Consider the following 11363-nt stretch of genomic DNA (forward strand, 5'->3'; position numbering starts at 1 on the left):
CTGGCAAGAAAAATGGTAGTCACACTTAGCAAGAAGAAAGTCCATACTGAAAAGTCTGACTTTTGGCACTGGTGAGAACGATCCTGATCCATCCAGGTTAAATGAATATCAAATGTAATGATGCTGAGGAGGTATCACAATTCATTCATGAAATCAGACAGTGGGGGGTGTGAAGAGCCAGAAGACAGGGAGGCCTGAGTCTGGTCCTAGATTTGTCACTAATCAACCAGACATGTCATCTAACTTCCCCGGGCCTCAATATCCTCATCTGTAAAATACTGGGGGAGAAGGGGGTTTGGACCAGAAAATCTTTAAGAACATTCCAGCATAAAACTAGGTTGTGACTATGGAAAAATGTTTCCTTAAGATAATCAAGCCACACTGAGGCGGTGACACAGTGGGGGTGCTCTCTGTCCCTCTTGGGACCCTGTGGGGCCCCTTGCCACACCTCTCCCTCCCTCCTCTGCTACCAGCAAATGAGGACAGGCCACTTACCGAGAGGGCATTGCTGAGTCCCATCAGCTGAGAAATTGCAGAATTCAGTGAGAAGTCCTCTGTGAAATGGGTGGTCACCTATTAGTAAAGGTTCAATTATTCACTTATTTCAAAATTGTTTTAAGCTTTCCACAAAAAGACTGAATTATCAAAACAAAAAAAGGAAAAGGAATCGGATGCAAAGATATTTATAAATATATCTACTATCTCAAATAATCGCTATGTTTCATCTGCACAAATATTTTAAAATTCAAAGTCAACACTGTTTCCACTGTTTAAGGCTATTCTTCCACATATCTGGGATACTGTTGGTTTTCATAGCAGGTGCTTAGAAAAACAGTGCTAGTGGCTGGGCACGGTGGCTCACACCTGTAATCCTAGCACTTTGGAAGGCCGAGGTGGGTGGATTATTTGAGGTCAAGAGTTCAAGACCAGCCTGGCCAACGTGGCAAAACCCCATTTCTACAAAAATACAAAAAATTAGCTGGGTGTGGTGGCGCATACCTGTAATCCCAGCTACTCGGGAGGCTGAGGCAGGAGAATCTCTTGAACCTGGGAGGTGGAGCCTGCAGTGAGCTGAGATTGCGCCATTGTACTCCAGCCTGGGCAACAGAGTGAGACTTCGTCTCAAAAAAAAAAAAAAAAAAAAAATTGCTAGTAACACGAATAGGAGGCATAGGAGGCAGGACCCACTGATGGGCAAACTCAACATAACAGAAAACAGGAGTAAAGGATGCCACTTCTGCTTGGTTATGTGACTTTGCTTCACAGTGACAGTTTTTAGTCTATGGGATAAGATTAAATTTACTTTTTTTTTTTTTGAGATGGAGACTCGCTTTGTCACCCAAGTTGGAGTGCAGTGGCGCAATCTCAGCTCACTGCAACCTCTGCCTCACAGGTTCAAGAGATTCTCCTGCCTCAGCCTCCCGAGTAGCTGGGACTACAGGCATGTGCCACCACGCCAGGCTGAATTTTTGTATTTTTAGTAGAAACGGCATTTCACCATGTTAGCCAGGATGGTCTCGATCTCTTGATCTTGTGATCTGCCTGCCTTGGCCTCCCAAAGTGCCGGGATTATAGGTGTGAGCCACTGCGCCTGGTCAATTTTACATTTTGAAATGTACAGTCAACATAAGAACATTAATGCAACTTGTCAACTTTTTCATGTTTCTGTGTTTTTCCATTTTGACTATAGGCAAGAATACAGAAAGGTAACACATCTTTAAGGATGTCAAGAGTTTCCAACTTGTTGAAATAACCCAATTCTATTATCTGACAGAATAGAAGAATTTGCCAAATCCAGGGAGAAAATATGTGGTATGAACTCAATCGCTCAGGCATCACTCAGACCCCTACATTCATTCAGGAAGCTCTGTTCCTCCACACAGAGAGGGTACACAGGCCAGAAATAAAGCTGAAGAAGTGTCAACAAATGAGACCATGCTGGACCCAGGGCCACTTCAGGTTATACAAACCAGAGAGGCAAAAGCCTGCCATGCATCATTGTCTTCGTTATCAGAGTGCAGATGAGCGACACTGATTAACTTTATGTCTGAATCAGCATACCTTTTTTTTTTTTTTCAATCAGCTTAAGAAGAATTTGGGATATCAGATACCCGTTACGATGACTTCAGATTTGCAGAAGTTAACCCACAATAGTTCAGATTTGCAGAAGTTAACCCACAATAGTTGCAGAAGTTAACCCACATGGATATTGCGCAACAATGTAACTGAGTGGGAAAGTCCTTACTATGTGGAGGACTGGGATTCTCATCTCTGTTCAGTTCCTCACTAGCTGTGTGACGTTAGGCAAGATATCTGGACATCATCTCTCTCCCTATCTGTACAATGAGGAGGCTACAGAGGACAGTTTCTTAATGCCCCTTCCAACTCTAAAATTGTGTTTCTGTTAATGTAACATATGCGGTGTCATCCTGGATGACAGGGTGATCCTGGATTTGGTTCTCTGCTTGGATGTGTTAAATGTGGAAACATGGAAAGTGGCAGCTTCCTGAGACCCAGGATGGACAAATGTGAGACATCATCAGAGAGCCATTTCCTGGGGGCATCTCTTTCCATTAGAACGTATGCACTGTTGATCCACCTTGGTAAAGGACCCAAAACAGTAGGGCCAATCAATCAAAGCAAAAAGGACCGCCATTGTCAGGAAAGAAGACCCACAGTGGCCCAACCCAAGGCAGGGAGGGCAGCAAAGACCACACGCAAAGGTTCCCAAAGAGTGTTCGGTTACAGAGTTAACCACTGGAATTGGAGAGTTTCTGACCTGAGAGATGACGGAGTTCTTATACTCCCAGAGCTTCCTGGCCTCGGCTTTCTCCTTGTTACTCAGCAGCTGAGGCTGGGGAGACTTCCCAGAAGCCCTGGCCTCAATAAACCGAGTTGTCAAGGTCCACAGTCGTTGTTGCCATCTCAGCACCCCAGGGAGAGCATCAGCTGAATTCAGCATCAGTAAATGAGAAAGAGAGAGCACACAACATAAGGGTGATTGACTTGGTATAATTAAGCGGAGAAAAACACCTGTGAATTGATGTGACACTTCACTGCACCCTGATGGATTCCTCTGAGGGCAGGCTGAAGGATCCTCCCCGGCCTTCAGTGTCTGAGAATTCAGACCAGGACCAATTCTATCCATTTTAGTGCCCAGATTCAGAGCACTGGATGGCAGGGCCACTCAAAGTGCCACCCACCAATGGTCATGAGCTCAGAAGCTTGGTCAAGATGAGCCCTGGTGCCCTGCCGCCTTGATTAAGCAAGCTTGCTGGGACAAAAATGCCATGGAGCTAACATGGTGCTTGGGAGACAGCGCTGACTCCTGCTGGTGCAAGCTCTTACCTTGTGGACAGCATGACTGTGCTTGCAGCCACGCTGCTGTAGAGTGTGAAGTGCATTGACACGATCCCTGTCCTTGCAGGTGTGTGTGTTTTCCATATTTTACACAAGCTCATCCAATCTAGCTGCTGGTCTGATCTTCTGGTAAAGCTGAATGGCTTTACCTGGTGGCCCTGGGTTACACCAGTAGCCAAATTAGGGTCAGTCCAGGTCCTTGTACTGTCTGGCCACTAGGCTAGGCATTCTCAAGCCTGAATGCACAGCAGAACCTTCTGGGAGGCTTCTTAGAAAGATTCCTGGAGCCTGTCCCCTGGGTTAGGGGTGGGAGCCAGAACCTCCACCTGTCTGTGCTTTGCAAGCCCCCCAGTGATTCTGAGACAGCTAGTTCTAGGACTGGCAACTGTGACCACTGTTCCAGACCACACTTCCTGCTAGCCACAGCACATCAAAATAAACAGTGATTTCTCAAATGACATGCATACTTCACACAAGGCTCAAGATTCCAGGCATCTGACTTCCTCTTCCCACAAGAACACTTAGGGCAGATCACATGAAGTAAAAACGAATGACTGTTGGATGGGTTTATTCTAGAATAGCCAGATACTCAAGATTATTTTACTTCATGTCATTTTAGTACTAAATGACTCTGGAGAGACAAATCTCCCCTAAGCGGGGAGATGAAGGGTGCTGTGGGTGACTAAGAGGCCGTAGGTAACACCAGGCCCAGACCCCTCCCGGGGCTTTCTGGATTGGTGAGGGAGAATGATACTGTTCTAGAAAAAACCTTCCAGGGTACATCAAGAAAGAGGGAACTGGCCTCTTTGGACTATAGCAGGCCTAGGAGTAACTCAGAAGCCAGTCTGTCTCCAAGGAAACCACTCTCAAAGCATGGTCCTCGTAGAGTGTGCACTGGAATCACCGCTGAGCTTGTTCAAAGGTCACCTCCTGAGCCCCATTCTGGAGGCTGTGTCAGCAGGCATGGGCGGAGCACTGGAATCTGCATCTGCAACATGTTTCCCAAATGATTCTGAGGCTCGCTTATGTTGTCAACACCCGTCTAAGAGTGGTGCAGGATGCTGGTCAAGCTGCTACTTGCTCTGTGGAACTGATTCCTAGAATTCTCTACTACTGTCTTCAGCAAAGACATTTCCTTCCTCAAATTCCTTCAAAGTCCAGGGCAGATCACAAAGGAAGCATGTCAGGAAGAGGAAGGTGACTTACTTTTCACATCCCACAAGATATCCTTCTCAGGAGGGGCGGCAAAAAGGATGTAGAGCCGAATCGTGTCGATCCCATACTGCTCCACAACTTCCTCTGGGTCCACCCCGTTGTGTTTGGACTTACTCATTTTCTCCCACGTCACCTCTAATTTCTCTTTCGTTTTTGCATGAACAGGAATGGAACCTAGATGCCAAAATAATCCATAGGTATGGTATGTGTGATTGTGAATTGCTTCAATAGAAATAGCATCAATAAGAAAAAACTGGGTGAGCGATGGAAAGTGTCCATTTGAAGAATCACACTAATTCACTTAACAAGCCGTTTTCTCTCCCTCCATATTGTTATCAAAATATTTTTATTTTTAAATGAATGAGGCTCACCTTTCTCCCACAAGCCTTCAAGAATAAACAGTATAGTTGTAATGGCCTGTGCCAGCTTTTTCTATAAAACAAAACAATTTCCCCCTTTACAAGTGAATTATTTATACACAAAAAAGGAAAGTAAAAAAGAATTTTGAAAAACTCACACATGTTGCCATTTTCTTGATGAATTAAGGGTCTCTGATGGAAGTTGGCAGCCTGACCTGTCCCATCCATGTTGCAGTCACCAAAACATGATCTTGTACTCTCAGGGCACATGGAATTCACTCACTGGGCTCATGGTAAATGTGGTGGTCCCTTTGTGGTGCCAGCCACCCACACCCTATTCTTTGGAACTGTCCTCCCCTACTCACATACCACTGGTCTAGATGGTGCTGATGGAAGAGGTCTTAAATGGCCGCATTTGGATGAGGTAACCTTGTTGCCAAGTCTTACTGGAGAGGACTAGTAAGGGCACCTGGCAAGGCCAAGCCTCTATCTCACGAATTGGAGCTAAGAGATACAGAAACTCAACTTCCACGTTGCTGAGCACTGGAACCATCAGGTCCTAAGGAGATGGGGCAAGACTTGCCACTGCAGCTACCCAAGGTCACTTGGTAAATTGAAAAAGGAGTGGCTGGTGACTTCCTATGGGCAGTGGGGCCTAGCTCTATTTTCTGCAACTGGGTTTGGGTGGATTTCTTTTCCTTCCAGCCAAATAATCTCTGACTCCAACAGCAACCAAACTAACAGGGGACCAATGTACAGACCTAAAAGCCAACTCCATATTTCATGAGAGTTATATCCATGAAAGAGACAGAAACCCGCCCTTGCTGATCAAAGTATCCTCACCCAGTAGGCAAGACTATGTGGGAAGGGAAAAGATATTCACAATACTGCCTGACCCCATGACAGCAGAGAAGGGGAGACTGAAGTCCTAGATGTTTATCTGCGCTGTGGTGAGACTCAGGGAACCACTGGCCCCTCTACCCGGCCCCAGGCTGTGTCTAGACCTTAAAACATGGTTGTGCAAATTAGGAAAAATGTATCTTTCTGGGCAGAAAAGTTGAGAAGTTAGAAAAAGTCACCCGCTTTTGGCAGATGTGGCCCTGAAATGTATGGCTTGACAGATGGCTGCATTTCAGGCCCTACTGAAATCACAGCCTTGGCTTGGTTCTTTTGTGTAGCACACAAACTGCACAGCTATACATGGGCAGCCTTGCCTGTTACAAAGAACATTTCACTAACTGTGAGGCTGAATTCTATGTGCACCTGAATTTAGCTCTTTCCCTCTGTCATCCATGCTGGAGAAACACTGCCAGTTCTGCTTCTCCAGCTTCTTTTTCTCCCACGGACCGTTACAAACCTTGATATATTTTGCTTTGATGAGGTAATTGCATCGACTGCTTCCCTAAACCCTATCTCCAATGTTTGGCTGGAGAGGCTGCCTACCATTTACAGGGTTGTTGTGTGACCTAATCTCATCCATTATGCACTAGTTTTTCTAAATGTAATGGTCGCAGTGCTGGGGGTTTCTCACAGCTGTCCCTATGTATACTGCATGTCTCCACCTGTTTTCTTTCTTTCTTTTTTTTTTTCAGACAGAGTCTTGCTCTGTTACCTAGGCTGGAGTACAGTGGCATGATCTTGGCCCACTGCAACCTCCACCTCCCGGGTTCAAGTGATTCTCCTGCCTCAGCCTTCTGAGTAGCTGGGATTACAGGTGCATGCCACCATGCCTGGCTAATTTTTGTATTTTTAGTAGAGACAGGGTTTCACCATGTTGGCCAGGATGGTCTTGAACTCCTGACCTCAGGTGATCTGCCTGCGTTGGCCTCCCAAAGTGCTGGGATTACAGGTGTGAGCCACCGCGCCTTGCCCCTACCCATTTTCTAACATGTCACATACTCCACGTGTGTGGTGTGTGCTGGGTGCACGTGATGCATCCTCACCATGGCACCTGAAGATCTGGTGATCCTCAGGGTAAAAATGAAGGGTGAAATGTAAAGGGTGAAGGGTGAAAATGCAGAGTGGAAGGAAAAGGCTTGGGACAGCTGGGACAGGAGGGAAATTCGGGGAGTCAGGGGGAGGTGTTTTACTGGGAAATGCTAAGAGGGGGCTGCTCTGGGGTGCTACGAGTAAACAGAGTGCTGCCCCCCAAGGTTCTGAAATGTGCCACTAGACCATGTGGGGAGAAACACTGGGAGTACCCCAGTTCTGGAAGAATGTGTCTTGGGCCTGGGGGCTCTGTCCCTGAGGTGGGCTTTCAAAGATGGTCTGGGATAGGAGGTGATGCCCGAGTTGACTCTGTTACATACAAATGAAAACCCTGCCAGAAGCTGAGGTGGCACTTGGGCTGAACGGGGCTGGAGGAGAGGAGCAGATGACTAGTCCAGCGCCAGGCTTCAGGGGGCGCAGGCCCAGAGGGAGCTGAGGCTTAGAGACCACACAGCCAGCGGGTCTCTCTCCCACATCCTCCCCTACTCTAGAGGCAGATGCCTGCTTGCTCAGTAGCTCTCAGGCCTGGCCTTGGCTCTCTGGGAGTACCTGGATGGGACCGGATGGGCCATTCTTACCTGTGAGATCCACTTCCTCTCTCTGTAGATACTGTCCAGATGGTAGGCGGAATGTTTGCCCCTTGATAAGGCCTTGGGCCAGCAGCTTATGAAAAGGCTCCCTGAGGAAAGATGACAGGAAAAGAAAACAGGAGGAGTGGGACATGAAGCATTGAGAAAACAGCAACACAGACCTTACCTCGGATAGGCAGAAGTAGCTGCGCCTCATAAAAGCAGGTGGGCTGATCGAGGCCACTTACAAACCCAGCTTAAACAAATGGCTCCTTAGAAATAAGCGATAAGAAAATAAATTCAGGCCAGGCGTGGTGGCTCACGCCTGTAATTCCAGCACTTTGGGAGGCTGAGGCCAGCGGATCACCTGAGGTCATGAGTTCGAGACCAGCCTGGCTAACATGGTGAAACCTCGTCTCTACTAAAAATAAAAAAAAAATTCGCTGGCCGTGTGGGTGGGTGCCTGTAATCCCAGCTACTTGGGAGGTTGAGGCATGAGAATCGCTTGAACCAGAGAGGCAGAGGTTGCAGTGAGCTCAGATGTGCCACTGCACTCCAGTCTGGACGACAAGAACGAAACTCTGTCTCAAAAAAAAAGAAAATCAAGTCAAATCTGGAGGTATTACCTACAGGTCTACTTTCTATTATGGTGAAATGGAAGGAGCCCTAGGCCTCAGATTTGGAAGGCCTGGATTCAAAATCTCAGTTCTGCTTCTCAGCGAATTCTGTGAGCCAAGGCAAGTCACTTGCGCCGAGTGTCAGTTTGCGTACCTATATAATGGAGGTTAAAAAAAAACCTGCCTTGGCTGGGTGTGGTGGCTCATGCCTGTAGTCCCAACATTTTGGGAGGCCAAGGAGTGGGTGGATCACGAGGTCAGGAGTTTGAGACCAGCCTGGCCAACATAATGAAACACTTCTCTACTAAAAATACAAAAAATTAGCCGGGTGTGGCGGTGTACACCTGTAATCTCAGCTGCTCAGGAGGCTGAGACAGGAGAATAGCACGAACCCGGGAGGCAGGGGTTGCAGTGAGCCAAGATCGTGCCATTGTACTCCAGCCCAGGCGACAGTGCGAGACTCTGTTTCAAACAAAAAAAAACAAAACAAAAAAACCTACCTCAAAGTGTAGTTGGGAAGATTAAATAAAGTGACTGCATAAAAGTACTTGTAAATTTTTTTTTTTTTTTTTTGAGACAGAGTCTCACTCTGTTGCCCAGGCTGGAGTGCAATGGCAATCTCAGCTCACTGCAACCTCCGCCTCCCAGATGCAAGCAATTCTCCTGCCTCAGCCTTCCAAGTAGCTGGGATTACAGGTGCCCACCACTACGTCTGGCTAATTTTTCTATTTTTAGTAGAGACGGGGTTTCACCATGCTGGCCAGGATGGTCTCGAACTCCTGACCTCAGGTGATCCACCTGCCTTGGCCCCCCAAAGTACTGGGATTACAGGTGTGAGCCACCCCGCCTGGCCTAAAAAAAGTTTTAAACCATACAAGTCATACATGAATACAAACCTTCTGTTCAAATCCAAACACTACCACTCCTTTGTAGGCCTATGTCCCTTTCAGGAGGCAGTTCTTATTAATAGTTTGGTATATATCCCTGGAAAAGTCTGGAGACATTTTTCAATGCCTTTGTATACATAAATGTATACCTACCCACATATGGTTTTATAGACTTTTGGGGATTTATATAAGTGGGATTATACCTTATGTATACTTTATGGTATTTCACTTAATTATATGAATGGATTTCTCCATAGCAGTTCATATAGATCTATCTCACTTTTTAAAAAGTTACCTAGTGTTCTGAAATATGAATTGATTATAACTTATTTATAGTACCTGTTTTTAAAAAGCAGTTTTAGTTATACCCTTACTGGGTAAATAGTGACACATAAACTTTTTCTCATAAGAGGATAAGAACAGGTTGACCTTCATACTGAAATTACAGGAAATTTGCAGTTGTTTATTCTTAAGAATCTGCCTGATTCAATTTTGAGGCATTTCAGCAAGACCTATTCCAAACTCAAAGAATGATTCATGGAGACATCTGCTGATAACACACGTTGAGTATTTCATGTTCAGGGCATCAGGTAGGAGCACTCATTTCCTGGAGATCCAGTGATGCTCCCCACAAACATCACCAGTACATGGCTTTGGTTGCTCAAGGTAAATTTTTAAAGGTGTTTTTAGTCCAGAAGTTAGGAGGGAATGATCTGGATTCAAAGATAAAAACAGATAGGATGATCAAAATCAGCAGCATTGGCCAGGTGCAGTGGCTCACGCTTGTAATCCTAGTGCTTTGGGAGGCCGAGGTGAGTGGATTGCCTGAGCTCAGGAGTTTGGGACGGGCCTAGGCAACACGGTGAAACCCCTTCTCTACTAAAATACAAAAAGTTGGCCAGGTGTGGTGGCGTGCACCTGTCGTCCCAGCTGCTTGGGAGGCTGAGGCAGGGGTTGCTTGAGCCTGGGAGGCGGAGGCTGCAGTGAGCCGAGATCACGCCACTGCACTCCAGCCTGGGCGACAGAGCGAGACTCCGTCTCCAAAATAAATAAATAAATAAATAAAATAAAATAAAATCAGCAGCATTAAGCCTCAAGAAGGGGCTGGGAATCCAAGGAATCCTGTTCGCAGGTCTTGTATTTTATCAAGTGGCACAACACTGCCACCTTCCGAGAACGGACAGAATTGCAACCTGCGAAAAACTGACTAACCCCAGCTGTTCAGCCCAAGGCTGCAACTTCTCCTGCCTCGTCTTTTATAACTTTTTTTTAAAATGTGAACTGTTAACGTATAGCACACATATTGAAAAGTGTGAGTCCTAGGGGTATAACGATGAATTTTCACAACATAAAACACACTTGTGTAACTGGCATTCAGCCCAATTAGCAGAACATGAAATCAACCTTCCGCCAGCTTCCAGGCACTGTCTCCCCACTATGGGCCCCTATAGCCTGACTGCTAACACTATCATTTCATAATGATAGCGTTTCTAACCCGCTTGTAACCATTTGAGTGAGAGCTCTCAGGGGATGTCCACATGGGAGGCTTTCCCCAGAACTGGCAGGCAGGCCTCAGCAGTGCACCCACACCAAGGCCTGCTAGTTACATGAATATATCCTAATGTCTGCAAGCTCCCAATAATGCAACTTGACAGTTGAAGCTCTTCTGGACTGTCTTCTCTGAGGGTTGCAGTGCAGCAGGGGCCATCTCAGATGGATCATCTAGAGCAGGGATGGCAAAACCTAGCCAACTATCCCCAGTGCCCTCACCTACAACCACCCAGACACCATTCGACAACAGCACTCCTAGTGCTCAGAATGAGTCTCAGAATTCTTCTTCATACCATATAATCAGAAAGCACAGGGTTATTATGTGAAATGTATCACTTATTTCTTCGGTGAGTATTTCTTGAGTGCTTGCTATGTGCCTGGCACTGAGCTAGGCACCGGGGATACAATGTTGGGCAAAGCAATCCCTGCCCTTGGGGAGCCAGTCTGTTTACGATCACTGAACCAAACCAATGCCTGACAACTCTCAGAGCTGTGAGGGAGGAAAAGAAAGAGTGTAGTCATATTTGAAGAGCTCCTCCTCCCAGTCAAGTCCAAATTCCTCTGCGCAGCCATCCAGGACTTCTCCCTGTCCCCTGCCACTCCCTCTGCTCTTTCAAATGTTGCCCACACGTGTTTCCATGTCTTTACTCACGCCATTTCCCAAACTGTTATCAAAACTCTAGTCCTCCTTCCTGGCTCAACTCAAATGCCATCTCTACTGAGAAGGTATCTCCTGGTCAGAATTAGAATTAGTTGCTTTTTCCTTCCTGATGCATCCTGTGTAATGCCTGTAATTGTATCTAGCAGCTATTACAT

The 11363-nt window shown here is 46.4% G+C and overlaps 1 protein-coding gene across 2 annotated transcripts in view; it reads right to left on the reverse strand.

The window, feature by feature from the left end:
* LARS2 (leucyl-tRNA synthetase 2, mitochondrial) overlaps positions 1–11363 on the reverse strand; it is a 163914-nt gene that overhangs the window by 28343 nt on the left and 124208 nt on the right. Inside the window, exons 15-19 of one of the 2 annotated variants that reach the window (XM_030811971.1) lie at positions 7502–7602; positions 4567–4749; positions 2780–2949; positions 496–573; positions 109–278 (exon numbers count right to left, since the gene is read on the reverse strand). In XM_030811971.1, the coding sequence (XP_030667831.1) occupies positions 240–278; positions 496–573; positions 2780–2949; positions 4567–4749; positions 7502–7602 (571 nt within the window). In that variant the 3' untranslated portion in view covers positions 109–239. Of the gene's footprint in view, positions 1–108; positions 279–495; positions 574–2779; positions 2950–4566; positions 4750–7501; positions 7603–11363 lie in introns of those variants that run through there. The other variant, XM_030811970.1, reaches the window with a different exon arrangement.

The sequence above is a fragment of the Nomascus leucogenys genome, chromosome 4, assembly GCF_006542625.1.
Source record: "Nomascus leucogenys isolate Asia chromosome 4, Asia_NLE_v1, whole genome shotgun sequence".
NCBI lineage: Eukaryota > Metazoa > Chordata > Mammalia > Primates > Hylobatidae > Nomascus > Nomascus leucogenys.